Source organism: Balaenoptera physalus (genome assembly GCF_965194825.1).
Source record: "Balaenoptera physalus genome assembly, chromosome: 20".
NCBI classification, from domain to species: domain Eukaryota; kingdom Metazoa; phylum Chordata; class Mammalia; order Artiodactyla; family Balaenopteridae; genus Balaenoptera; species Balaenoptera physalus.
Genome location: NC_138901.1, coordinates 47,067,686 through 47,081,638, shown reverse-complemented (window position 1 = coordinate 47,081,638; position 13,953 = coordinate 47,067,686). Strand labels below are relative to the sequence as shown.

General features: G+C 50.4%; 1 protein-coding gene across 3 annotated transcripts in view; it reads right to left on the bottom strand.

Annotated features, from left to right (window-relative positions):
- COPRS (coordinator of PRMT5 and differentiation stimulator) overlaps positions 1-13,223 on the bottom strand; it is a 48,126-nt gene extending 34,903 nt beyond the window's left edge. The window contains exons 1-7 of one of the 3 annotated variants that reach the window (XM_082442308.1): positions 13,066-13,223; positions 10,835-10,905; positions 10,219-10,436; positions 6,549-9,651; positions 5,324-5,619; positions 4,445-4,533; positions 3,812-3,889 (exon numbers count right to left, since the gene is read on the bottom strand). In XM_082442308.1, the coding sequence (XP_082298434.1) occupies positions 9,482-9,651; positions 10,219-10,436; positions 10,835-10,905; positions 13,066-13,164 (558 nt within the window). In that variant the 5' untranslated portion in view covers positions 13,165-13,223 and the 3' untranslated portion in view covers positions 3,812-3,889; positions 4,445-4,533; positions 5,324-5,619; positions 6,549-9,481. The remainder of the gene's footprint in view (positions 1-3,811; positions 3,890-4,444; positions 4,534-5,323; positions 5,620-6,548; positions 9,652-10,218; positions 10,437-10,834; positions 10,906-13,065) is intronic. The other 2 variants (XM_082442310.1, XM_082442309.1) reach the window with 2 other exon arrangements.
- Between the last annotated feature and the right edge of the window lie 730 nt (positions 13,224-13,953).

Genomic DNA, 13,953 nt, shown 5'->3' with positions numbered 1-13,953 from the left:
TAAGATGAAAAAGATAAAACTCATCTATGGTGTTATAAGTTGGGATGGTTGTTATTTTGGGGTGTAGAGAGGGGTAAGTGATTGGGAGGAAGACAGGGCTTCTGAGGTATTGATAATATTCCTTGTTTTTCGAAAACCTAGATGGTACTTACATGAGTGTGTTCATTTTGTAAAGATTCATTGAGCAAAAGAGACAAGTACAGACAATTCTCGCAAGGTGTTTTGCTGCAGAGTAGGGCTGAGAAAGTGGGCCGGAGCTAGAGAGAGAAGTGGGATTACGGGAGGGTTGTTTTCAGATGGGAGAAATGATAGTGGTAAGGAGGGCGAAATAGATGACGTAGGAAAGGTAGGAGAGAATTGCTTAAGTGGTTCTGACTAAGGGAGAGGAGAGAAGATCTCATGCATGCACAGGGGTTCTGCAGTGAGCCCATGATAGAAACTAGTAACAAGCAGGAAGCTGATCTCAGGGGTGTCAACGCTGGGGGGTGGGGAGCGCAGTGGTGAGTCTGTAGAAGTTCACTCCTGGCTTACTGCCAGGTTTATTGCCCCTCAGTTTACCAGCGAGCACTCTGAGACTCAGGGAGAAAAGAGGATTGCTCACCGTCACACCACTGGGGCCAGGAGTGGAACCCAGGTCTCCCCGATGCCGCGTGCAGAACACCGCGCTGCCCACATGCCTCCAGTCAACCTTTCCACCGTTGAAAAGAGCGCTTCCTATCATCTGCCCTGAAACAACTTCTCAAAGTTTCAGGAGTACCCCCCTAGACTTCTAAGGACTCTGGGATTTGAGGAACAAGTCTGTTCCGCCTTGTGGATATGCCTTATCATAGAAAGGACTTTAGTTCTGTCCCCTCCTCAGCCTCCATCTTTCCCGGCTGGAGAATTCTCACTGTGGAGCTTGCCCTGATGGTAAAAAGCCCTTCATCACTCCATTGTTTGGCCCCTTTCCAGTTCTATTACGTCTTTCTTGGAATGCAGAGGCCATAACAACAGAAACCACAGTGGCTTCCATTTTGAAGAGCCTTTCGCAGGGACAAGGGCCCCATTTATGCATTCAAACCGATGGTCAGGGAGCCTGTGGTCTGCCCAAGGTCACACAGAGTGTCAACAATAGAGCCCAGCAGAGGAGAATTCCAATTGCTGTGATCTCTCCCCACACCCAACTGCCTGCATGCAGGACTCCAAATGGGCACATATTATCAGTCGGGAGGCATTCAGCAGCAAGCGACGGGGGAAAGTCATGTCAAAGCAGTAAGGATGATTTATTGAATTGCATAACTGATAGTCCTGAAGCAGGCAGGCTTCCGGGGTTGGTCCATAGGGGCTCAATGATGTCATCATGGTCCCAATTTCATTGTCTTGCCACCCACAGAGGCTGTAGTGGGTTGAATGGCAGCCCCCAAAAAGATATGTCTCCCTCCTAACCCCTGGACCTGTGAATGTGACCTTATTGGGAAAAATGGTCTTTGTAGATGCAATTAAGTTAAGGATCTTGTGATGACATCATCCTGGATAACCCAGGTAGGCCCTAAATCCGATGACAAGTATCCTTACAAGAGACAGAAGAGAATAGGAGAGGCTTGTGAAGGGGAGGCAGTGCCTGGGCTGAGCAGCTACAAGCCAAGGATTCTGGCAGCCACCAGAAGCTAAAGGGATTAAGGAACAGAATCTCCCCTAGAGCCTCTGGAGGGGGCACAGCCCTGCCGATAACTTGATTTTGAACTTCTGGACTCCAGAACTGCGAGAAAATAAGTTTCTGTTGTCTTAAGCCACCAAGTTCATGGTTATTTGTTAAGCAGGCCTAGGAGACTCATACAGAAGATGAGATATACAGGTCAACTTAGACCTGACCCCCATACCCCACCCCTACGTCCAGGGGTGGGGTTAGCTTTCCCCATGGTCCATGAGAGACACGAGGAAGGGGTGATCATCAAGAGGAGGGCAATGGATGTCAGGGAGGCAATCAGAGTGTCCACCCCACACGCCATGTGCAAGAAGGTTCCATCTCCTGAGCATCTGCTCTCCAAGCATAGGAAAGACAGAGGGTGCCCTGGACGTGTGAGCTTCACAGGTGAAGTTCAAGGTGGAGGGCTACACAGCCCCGGGAGTCCTCCAAACCCTGAGAGCAAAGTTGAACATCTGGAACAGGGAGCACCTTCCTCTTAAAATACTGGCTGTGAAAGGTCTTATGAATCTAAAGATCATTCACTCGTAAGAGACTGTTTCATCCACCTGGTTGCCCAAGCCAGGACGGACCTCAAGCTCATCCCAGACTCTTTCCTGTCTCTTGCTCTACCCTTACAGCCAATCTGTCCCCACTTCTATAAATAGTCCCAATCTGTTCGTTCCCCTCCATCTCCATAGCTATCACCCTAGTTTAGGTCCCCATCCTCTCTTACTAGATTACAGCCCCCAGACTGACCTCCCTGGCTTGAGTCTCAGCCTCCTCCCACCAGTCTCCACCAGGAACTAGAAAGTTCTTCCGAAAGTGAAAATCTGCCCAGGACACGTTCCTGCTAAGAACCCTGCAAGCCCCTTGGCATAGCTTCCAAGGACTCTTGCTTACCTGACCATCCCTCACCATGTCCCCAAACACACAAGACCTCTCACACCTGGGGGCCTTTGTACACACAGCTCCCTCTGCCTGGGCGACCACCCATCCCACTTCCTGGCCAAGTCCTCCAGGACTCTGCTTCTAGGCTGTCTGCTTTGAGGGGTCTCCTTGACCTCCCACCCCTTCTTCTGGGTTCCCACCATACCCTGGGCTTTTGTAGTTCTCCTGTGCTAACATAAGGGTCCATTGATGTGCCATCAACTTCCCCCTAGACTCTGAGCTCCCTGAAAGCAGAAACCAGGTCCATCCTGAGTACATAGTATATAGCAGGTGTTCAGAAATAAATTGACGACTAAAGATCAAATCTACACAGCGGGGCTTCCCTGGTGGCGCAGTGGTTAAGAACCCGCCTGCCAATGCAGGGGACACGGGTTCGAGCCCTGGTCCGGGAAGATCCCACATGCCGCGGAGCAACTAAGCCCGTGCACCACAACTACTGAGCCTGCGCTCTAGAGCCTGCGAGCCACAACTACTGAGCCTGCGTGGCACACCTACCGAAGCCCGTGCGCCTAGAGCCCGTGCTCCGCAATGAGAAGTCACCACAATGAGAAGCCCGCGCACTGCAATGAAGAGTAGCCCCTGCTCGCCGCAACTAGAGAAAGCCCACGCGCAGCAACGAAGCCAAAGATAAATAAATTAATTAAAAATAAAAAGATCTACTCTCTTAAAAAAAAAAAATTTACACAGCAAGCATATATTAAGCACTTAGTATATGCCAGACTCTGGGGTAGGTGCTGGGGTAGGGGAGAGGGGGATAATGATGACTCTTACCCTAAATTTCACAGTAACTTTTTCTGAGAAAACCCAACTATAAAATCAGGAGTAAATCCTGCCATGAACTCACAGGTGAGCTTGCCAACCAGTAGGACGCCCACTGACAGGAAGGTAACCCCGAGCAAGCTCAGCATCTCCTCCAGGGCCCCTCACTCTTCCCTCCCCGTGGGTCACGCAGGAGACAGAGCGGCGATGGGTCTTTACTGCCACCTGCTGGAGGGATGGAATAACGCTACAGGCGGCAGCCAGGAGAAATTCAGGCGCCTGCCTTGAGTTGCCAAACACATGGCTCTGACTTATATCTGCCACATTTGTTCAACAGCTAATGAGAAGCTGTCAGAGGAAATGGCTTTTGAAATCAAAATCACCTCACCAGAAAAGGGGAGGGTGGGTGGAAAAGTAAAAAAGAAAAGCCAACTGTACCTTGCAATGGTCAGAGAGTGGGAGCCTGCCTCCTAGGGAAATTTCTCTCTCTGACTCAAAGGGGAGGACGGGAGAATCCTGTAAGACGGAGAGAAATATCTCCTTCTGAAACTGTGGCTGTGTTTTTTTCCCCAGGCCCGCAGCAAGCACAAATCCTGGTGGAACTCTCCAAACTTTGGTGCCCTGGAACCCAACTGAACTCTCCTCCTGCCCATCAGCACCTGCAGGATCTAGCTCAGTCCTGGAACCAGCTCAACAGAAACTGCCAGAAGCTGGGGGGCCGTTCTTTCCAAAGGCCTTGGCTTTGCAGCCAGACTCGCTAAGTCAACAAAGTGGGAGCCAGCCGTGCTGCTTGCCCTCCTGTTACACCCTCCAACTTCTCCTGGGCCTGCCACACTCACACACACGTGTGCACGCTCACACAGAGTGCTCCAGATCCAGCATTCTGCTATTTGGGTGGGGAATCTGCTCTGGGAGAACTGGGAGGCAGAATCCAGATGGGCTACAGCCAGAGTATTGGGTTGTTTTTTGTGTTTTTTCCTCTTTCTCCATAGTCCAACCATCCTGTGAAAAGCTGGGCCCAAGAATGCAAATTCCGGAAAACCAAGGGCAGTGCAGCGCCAAGATATTTACTTAGCCAGCGAGTGTGCTTCCGTCCCCCTGGAAGACAGTCTCCGATTTCCTCAGGGCACTGGAGCCTTGCAGAGTCCAGCCAGCTGCTTCTGTATATAAAGAGAGTGGTCCCTGCAGCCTTCACAGTCAACCCACCCAGCCACCCAGGCATCTGAGAGAAAGTTAGGGGAAGCACCATCTACCATCCCCGCCCTGGGGTCTCAGGATGACCAAACTGTCCCCACTATAAACAGCACCAAACTAATTTAGGGGTGGGGTGAAAGGGTACATTCCCCCAGACCTTCCCAAAGGGAAGAAAGCTATAACAGACAGAAACACACCAGAGCCATCAAAAATACACAAAACTGGGACTTCCCTGGTGGCGCAGTTGTTAAGAATCCGCCTGCCAATGCTGGGGACACGGGTTCGAGCCCTGGTCCGGGAAGGTCCCACATGCCGGGGAGCAAGTAAGCCTGTGCGCCACAGCTACTGAGCCCGTGTGCCACAACTACTGAAGTCTGCGCACCTAGAGCCCGCGCTCCACAACAAGAGAAGCCACCTTAATGAGAAGCCTGCGCACTGCAACGAAGAGTAGCCCCCGCTCGCCGCAGCTAAAGCCCGTGCGCAGCAACAAAGACCCAACGCAGCCAAAAATAAACATAAATAAAATTTTTAAAAAAGAGTACCCAGGAAACTTCCAATGCATTTGTAACTTAAAAAAATAATAATACACAAAACCACTTATACAAACTGTGAACGGCACAATTCTGTTTGTTCTGCCACAGTACAAAAATGGCAAGTTTTTCATCCAGATAGAAAATAAAAACGAAGAAAAAATTATCAGCACTCTGATATGAATCAACCCATGATGATACTTTCAATATGCCATTCTCTACCTACCTGATGGTCTGGTCCCCTGCCTCCAGCAGTAAGTCGTTCTCATCTAGGCTTCTGTTAACTCTGCATCTCCTGCATCTTGGGGGTTCAAGAAGCAAAACTGTCGTCTCTCTGACCATCCCAATTTCCGACACCGAGCTTCCATCTGGGCCTTCTGGGGTTCTCACTTCCTCAAGCAGTGCATGACATCATCCAATATCCATCTTCACAGGTCCTCTTTGTCCCACGGCCCCTCTGGGTCCATCAGGTTCTCTGCATGCTCAAGGCCTGGGCACCTTTTGCCAGATGGTCCTGACTGCCTAAAAGAACCAACATCTATCAGTCTCTGGGGACCTAATTCCCCAGGGACACACCGAGAAGCAGGGCTCATCCTTCCATCTGCTCTCAGCGTCTCCAGATCTCTCTCTCTCTTCTCTCCATCTTCCTTCTCATAGCCCAGGGAATTTTTTTTTTTTTTTTTTGGCTTGGGGAAAATTCTTTCTTCCCAAATGTCTACAAGATTCATAGTCTGTTGGCCCCAAACTCCCTTGCCTCCTTACCAAAAAATATTTTTTTTTAATTTAAAAATCCCTTTTTGTAAAACCAAAACTAAAAAAATTTCTTGGCTGTTTCGACTCTGTCACATGCCTCCACTAAGGCAATGAGCCTGCTTGCACGGAGAGAGGGCAGGAGAGAAATGAGGGTATATCTGAAATGTCATCCAGCCACACGATAAACACGTTTTTCCTCTCTTTTCCATCACCCGAGATTTTTAAAGTGGTCAGCTGTGGTTTCTTTCCTGGTAAATGATGTTGTCTGAAAGAAACGCCAGAATAAGAGTTTCTCTTCTGTCCCTCCGAACAGTCCCTTCGTGCCTCTATTTCTCCAGCAGACTCTGCCCACTTCTGTCCCTCTCCCTGGTCCCTCCTTTTCTGTCCCATGGCTGCCTCTTCCAGCCTGGCTTGTGCATTCTGAGAGAAGTTGGCCGGATGTCACCATTGCCCCCCCAGCCAAGAGAAACAGTAGCACCAAAGGCTCAGGTGCGTCCCCCAAAATGTGTTAGCCTGCAATGCCCTGTCCCCATCCCTGCCCCAAGTCAATACATTCTCTGAGCACTTTCTGATTCCCACATCCCAAAATACCTTTTCAGCCTGCATCTTACTTTGCCTCTCTCTAGAAGAGATGGCCGCTCCCTCTTCCTTAAAACTCTCTTCTCCTTAGATTTGGCTTGAGTGGTGCCTACACTCACCTGGTTTTCCTCCTCCTCTGCCACAGCCTGCCCTTGGGATCCGATTCTTCCATTTACCCTGTAATCGCTAACGCTCCCCAGGGCGCTGTCCTTGGCCCTCCTCTATTCCACAAGCCCTCGCTGAACAAGCTCAACCTCTCTCAATGCTGCAACGCCTGCCAAAACCTCAAAAATCCCCAAAACAGTCCCCTCTCCCTTCCCCTTCCACCTCCTTCCCCCCACCCCCGGCCCCCTGATTCCAGACACATGTTTACAACAGCCTAGAAAAGGAAAAGCCGGAGAGAGGATAAGAGTGCTCATTTCCTACACTGGAAAGAGTGTCAGGACCACAGAGCAGACCACGACCACCAAATGGGTAGACTCCAACTCCATACAAGAGAGACTTTTCCAACAAGTAGCACCAGCCAGCAATGAATGGGCTCCTTCTGAGGTAATTATTTCATTTTTTGGCCATGCTGTGCGGCATGCGGGATCTTAGTGCCCCAACCAGGGATCAAAACTGTGCCCCCTGCAATGGACGCACGGAGTCATAACCACTGGACCTCCAGGGAAGTCCCTACCTTGTTCTTTCATCACCAGCTTGTTGAAAGGGATGTTGTCAGTCAACCCTAAACACAGCCTGGGCAAATACTGCACCATTACTGAAGAAGACTGAATTTGAGCCAGTATTTACTGAACGTTTTCATGCTGGGCAAAAGCTATGAAACAGGGATACTGAGGAGTAAGATGTGGTCCTGCCTTCAAAGAGCACTCACCCTAAGGAGGGAGGTGGACCCGTAAGCCGGTGATTGCAGCAGAGGGAGCCAAGTGTTGGGATATTTGTCAGACAGAATGGGGAAGGCTAGGCAGAGGAGGCAACTCTGTTTTAGGATAACAACTTGTCTTTAAATACCTCATTGCAAAATCTATACTAAAATAACAAAAATATAAAAGCAAACTGCCAACACCTCCACCGTCTAATCAAATTGTTTCCATTTGTCCATATTAATCCTTATCACTTACATATGCCATTTTTTCATGTTTCCAGTATAATCAGAGTGGTTTTATAGTCTATATTTTCACTTATTATATCATTAGTATTTTTCCACATCCCTACTTTCTTTTTCTTACTTGAACTTCACCCCCCTTCACCCCACTTAACTCCCCAGGCTGTGAACCAGTGTTCACAGCCTGGGGAGTTACCCATCTCCATCCTTCTCTGTTTGATCCATCCTAGGAGGGGAACCAGAACGATACCTAAATCAGAACAATTGACTAGCCCCTCCCCCCTTTTCTTGTTCTCCTGACACACACAACTTTTGGCTGTGAAAGCCATTCTAATGTCTTTAACTCTAAGAGAATATTGCTGGAAAGAACCGGGAGGAACTGCAAAGAGTAACTTTTGAAAAGCAGGAGAGTCTAAATTCACAACCATTCCATGGATCCCAGCAGCGGCAGCTTGTAAATTTTCTTTGCTCAGATACTCATGCACGTGTACTTTCCTTACTCTTTCTTCCGTCCCTCCCTCTGACATACGTGTAATCTCCCCACCTCGTGACTTCTGCTTTTACTCAGGTTCAGCTGCCTCATAATTGCACATGGGCCGACGTAACCTGTCCATAACACCACCTTTCTATTTGGCAGCTCTGCCATGCTCCTCAAGCCCTCAGTGTTTCTTAGCTCAATTTCTCAAGTTCCTCTTTTCACGTCAGACACGCTCATGGTCTAATCAGCCATGGCACTGGGAGGAGTAAAGCAAGAGTGGTGTGGGGATGTGGTCTACGACTGTCTCTCCAGCAAGGACAGCGGAAGGGACCATTTTTTCTCCCTAGGACAACCTTGGCCATGGGGGCTCTTCACAGCCAAAGCTACTGCCCTCCCTCATAAGGTGCTGCCTTATTCACACATTTTATGGGGTCTCTGAAAAATAGCTTAAATGGTTAATTGTTCATTTAACTGCCGTGGATTTCAGATCTGAAACTTTTTCTTGATTCAGCTTCAATACGGAGGCAGGGAGGTAAGAAGCAATCCCTAGCCTGCCCAAGAGGCAACGGTGACATGGTCTGGTGTGTCACAGACCTGCCGAGGTGTGGCCCCCAGGCCCCACCTCCAGGCTCACACACACACACACACACACACACACACACGGGCAACCATGGGAACAGACTTCAGAGTCATGTGAGGGTTCAGGTCACATTTCTGCCGTTTCCTGGCTGTGTGATCTGGGAGAGGTCAAAACATTTTGAGCCTTATTTTCCTCATCTCCCAAATGAGGTTAAAAAAAAAAATTTAAGTGACATGTAAGTAATTGTAAGGATTAAAAGGTTAAATGGAAAGTAGAGTGTAAAATCCTTTCATGCCAACTGAGGGCTATACAACTGCTGGTTTAATTAATTTGCCATTTCATTTTCCAGCCTACAGAAAGTCCTTGTTAACTAAGTAAATGGTCAATTTTCCATCAACAGGAATAGCAGTCAGCCGCAAAGTCACCAGTGCCTCTTGGGTTCCAATCTCTGGTCAATAGGGCCAGATCTACAGAGGCAAAAACTAAAGTATCGTTTTCTTTCACAGAGTAGTTTCATCTCAGACAACATCAATCCTGAAAATGTAAGTGAGGGGCTTTAAATGAAGGAGTGAGGCTTTGCTCAGAAGTATCTAATGAAAAAGGGGGTTAAAAAAGTAGGCAAAAGCATGCTGGTTTTTTTTTCTACTTTTATTTATAAAGAACACCATTCCTTCCCGACACAGACATAAACACTCACACGTTCCAAGGAGGAGCTCATTAAAAACAACAACAACAACAGAACTGGGGGACAGAGGACCTTATTTAACACCAGTCTGTGTGCCCGACTTGGGGATCACTGGGAATGTTTCCTCATATATGACATCTCACCTCAAAGAAAGGAGACGTTGACCTGGAGGGCCCACCCACTCACCAGGCAAAAGCTATGCCCTCAGTCTTCGGCATCATCAAACTGTCCCGTTTCAAAGACCATCTTGGAATAATGGGGTATCAGTGGAGGTGGATGGTGCCAACTGGGGTCATAGATCATGTCTCCTTGCGGGGCACAGCACACCCAGGGTCTGACCTCTTGAGAAAGGCAACCCTGGATGTCGTCAGCATCTGCAGGCAGTTTTAAAAGACAAATTAAAGGAAGGAGGGAGAGTGAAAAGAGAGAGCCAACAATGTCTAGGGGACAGACACTTGCACTGTCTTTGCTTAAACACATGCACACACGCGCACACAGACACAGACACACAGACAAAGACACACACACACACACACACACACACACCACACACACACAGTCCTCCTTTGGTGGAGAATCCCAAGCACCTTCACTCTGACGCCACCCACAGTCCTGCTTCTCAGACACCGGTTCCTAGCAGCGCAGAGGAAGCAACTGGTGAACAGAGCACTTCTGTCTGCAGCCGCTGGATTCACACAAAGATATTTGGAGATGGTAACATTGTTTCAATGTTAAAACTGACCAATACATTATATAATAAAATGCAAAACTGGCACTTTTTCCCCCCCCGTATGAAACAGGAGCTGTCACAGAAATTTCAGACCTATGAGAGCTATCAGGCTAAGCTCACGGATGTGGGTCCCTCTTCCAAACTGTTGAGGGGTGAACGTGCAGGAGGGTCTCAGAAGCCTGGCCTAGGACCCCAAAAACCCCACACCTACCATACGGATTCCCTTGATCTGCTTTCAACTCCAAGTCCCAGTCCTCGTTAAAAAGATCAGCAGCCTGTTCCCTGCGTGGACAGCCGGACACCCCTTCTGACAGCTCCCAGGGACTCGGTTCCCCATCAGAATCCTCGTCATCCACAGCAAAGCCTTCCTCTTCACAATGGGTGCCCTCACCATGGGCAGGGCTATCATGAGGGAAGCTCTGTGCTCCACTGGCTAAGAAATCGACAAAAGGAAGAAGGTCTTAAAAAATAACTGGCAGACCAGAGAGGGCCTAGTCGCGCACTCGGGAGATTTTTGGCAGACTTACTAAGAGGGCAGCAGTAACAAGTGTGCAGAGTTCCTCAGCCACCGGAGCGCTTATTTAAAAATTGTTGTTCTGTTTCCAGTTTTAGAAGTAGGGTTGATCATTTACTTTCAATAAGATGTTTTGCCTTAAATAAGGCCGTTAATTACCAGCTCTTTTCATTCACATGAGAAGGCAGGCACAGTTTATGTTTTCAGGTAGTTTAAATGCCACTGAGGCAAAGGGCCTCTCGCGGATGATAAGCTTTCACAATACAGACCTCCTTGGTCTCTCCCAACACCCACCCCAGGCTCTGCTGCCTACTTGCCTAGTCGATCCGCGGCCTTCTCAGTCTCTCTCTCCTGACCGGAGCGGCCAGCTGGGGCAAAGGCAGCCTGCAGGAAGAAGAAACAATTACCCAGGACTTGGATATCTCAGGTACGGCCAGTATTTCAGCCCCACACCCACGCTTCCATACACCCTCCTTTGTGAGGCTGGGGCAGGGACTCCGCCACCCACATCTCTGCTGTGCCCTGTTCGACTGGGCCTTGCTGCTTCCTCTTCCTGTCAGCACCACCCCTGCCAGCAGGATCGCCTGTCTTCCTCGAGTGGCCACTGAATCCAGTGTACAGTTTGCCAGCACGTGCAGAGCCAGCCTCCTCTCAAGCCCTCTCTAGAGCGGCCTCAGTCTCGGGGCCCACAGGACCCCTCCTCCAAGCTCGGAGACTCTAGCACTAGCTGGGACAGTACCCCCTCCTCAGAGGTTGGAATTTCAGCTCCCTGCAAAGCCTCTCCTCTGAGCTTGTACATTTCAGTCATTCCAACCTCACCCCTTTGTTCCGTCAGCCCTAGGGCTGGTCGCTGTTTCCCCGCAGGGGCTACCTCCCTGTTTTTAGCTTTTCAGTTACTTAACTTTTTGTCTAGTTAACAGCTCCTTTATCAAATTCTCTGTCTCCTGACTGACACATGGGGACAACAGAGCTTTAGTTGTTAAAGGGAAATCGTCTTCTCCCATAGCCACCCATATGCTTCTCTGCTCCCATCACTCAAAAGTTCCTGAAATCCTATCACCTGTTAAGACCTCTTTCTAAGTGGGATGAGAAATGTTCACAGCCTGCATGAGAAGACCTGATTTCAAACCCATTCATTCAGTGTGTACCCTGGACACATCACTTCAGCCACCACACCTGGGTTTCCTTCTCTGGAAATTGGGGATGACTGTTCTGACCTTGCAGGAGGTTTATAATGAGGTAACATTTATGAAAACACCTAGCACACAGCAGGAATATAACATCTGTTGAATTGAAATCCACCTTCTTTGCCCCTACATCTAAACTGCGTTTGGCACCTGCCCCAATTAGTTCATGATCTAGTCCTACCTGGATTTAATGAGTCAATTCCATCTCCTGTAGTCAGCGACAACTCCTGGTCACTCCTGCCGACCAGTAGTGGGACCTCTCATCTCTTCCACCGCAAGAGCTCCCTAACTGCCTTCCCACTCACCCATCTTGCGCAGCCTTACACGCTTAATGACTCCTCTGATGAAAAACTCAACAGGCCTCCACTGCTGGAGCACAAAATTCGCCGTGGCATCCACACCTCCCCCTCACGCTCCATCAACCTGTGCAGCATACTTCTCTCTCCCAGCACCGGGACCCAAGCTCCCAGCCATTTGCCCCGCATTTCTTCATCTCCACGCCTTTGCCAGGACCACCATCGTCTCATCTTGGAGAGAAAGTGCACAAACCTTCCTGCTCTGCTCTGACAAAATTAGTTTCATCCTACCTGCACCCCAAAGTAATTTTCCTTATAAGCTTATCACTACATTTTTCATATTTTGGTTCAGAGATGATATCTTTGATGCTTAGACAAGCATTCCATTCCTCCATCCAATTAATATGTGTGTCTACGGTGCCAGGCACTATGCTAGGCGCCGGGTTTACAGCACTAAACAGAGGGTTCCTACCCTCAAGGAGCTCACCCTCTAACACGGATTGCTGACTGTAAACAAGGGCAGATGACTGTAATAACGGTCTCTGAAAAGCCAGGAGCGTCTGGCGCACAAATGAAAACAAGTTTCTGGAAACCCTGCGTCAAACGCGGCCTTTTGGTTTCAGTGAAGAGAAAAGGCGAGAGCGCATGAGGCATCATCTGGTGCTGAGGCTTAGCTGAGCATCCCCACCAAGGCACACGGACCCTTCAGGAAAAGTCGCTCTCCTCGCTGCCCTCACCTGGCCCCAGCCCAGGCCCCCCAGTAGCGGCTCCAGCTCTGGGTCAGCAGCATCACCTCCCATTTAGCAAGGACGCACAGGCGCCCTGCGGCCGACAGCCAGCCCTCCCGGCCCGGCGCGCCCACCCACGTCCTCGGGGTGCCGCGCCCCACAGCCCGGCCGTTTCCAGCTCGGGCGCGCGCCCAAACGGCGGGGCTGCAGAAGGCGGGTCCGAGGCGCTTCCCCGGCTCCCCGCGGCCCCCGCCCAGCCCGCCCCGCGAGCCCCGCAACTTCCCGCCCCGGGCCGCAGGTGGTAGCCGCGCCCAGGCCCCGCGCCGCGCTCACCCCCGGGCTGGGGGGCGCCTCCCGCGTGCTCAGCAGCGGCAGACCCGGCGGCTGCTTCACCGCCCCCAGCGCCGGGGCCCCGGCGGTCCGAGAGTCCATGCCCAACAGCCCGCAGCTCGGCGCCCAGGACGCCGCTCGGCCACGTGACACGCCGGCCTGGCTGCCAGCCGGAGGATACGCCGCGGAGGGCCAATCAGCCGGAGGTGCTCTCGGCCAGGGGGCGGGGCGCGGGGGTCACGAGGAAGCCGGGGCCGGGGCAAGGGGCGGGACGGAGCACGGGGCGGAGCGCGCCCGACTGCGAAAGCCCCCGTCCTTGCCTACCGGTCCCGGAATCTGATTTTTGTAGCTCCTGACGATGCAGATCCCAGGGATAGACGACTAGCTGGGTCTGGAATGCCAAGTGTTATCCCTACCCCACCACACTGCGCATGCTTCCGCTTCAAAAACTGTTAGAATCGTTGATTACCCGCGCCTACCTGACAGTGTATAAAACTCAGCTCTCAAAACTTTTCATGCAACTGTAGCTCTAATCCCATTTCACTCTTTTCTCTAAACAGGTTTCTCTAGAACTCGGTCTAGAATTAGACTATAACTCACCCACAAATGGATGAGACAACTCAGGAGCCCAGTGATTCCCCACCTTGAGTTAATGTCAGTTCTTAAAATTAACCCATTAGTAACCAGGTTGGATGATCAAAACAAACTCTTCAAACGTTCCAGACACCCTATAGGCTATGACAATTGGTCATAGTAACCCTAAACATTCTGTGCTGGGCCGGTACAGTCTCACCTGGGCGACGAGACCAGCAGAGGTTAGGCAGTGCCTGGGCTGGGGATAAACCAAACTCTAAAGACAGCTTTCCCTGCCCTTCCCTGAACTGTCTGAAC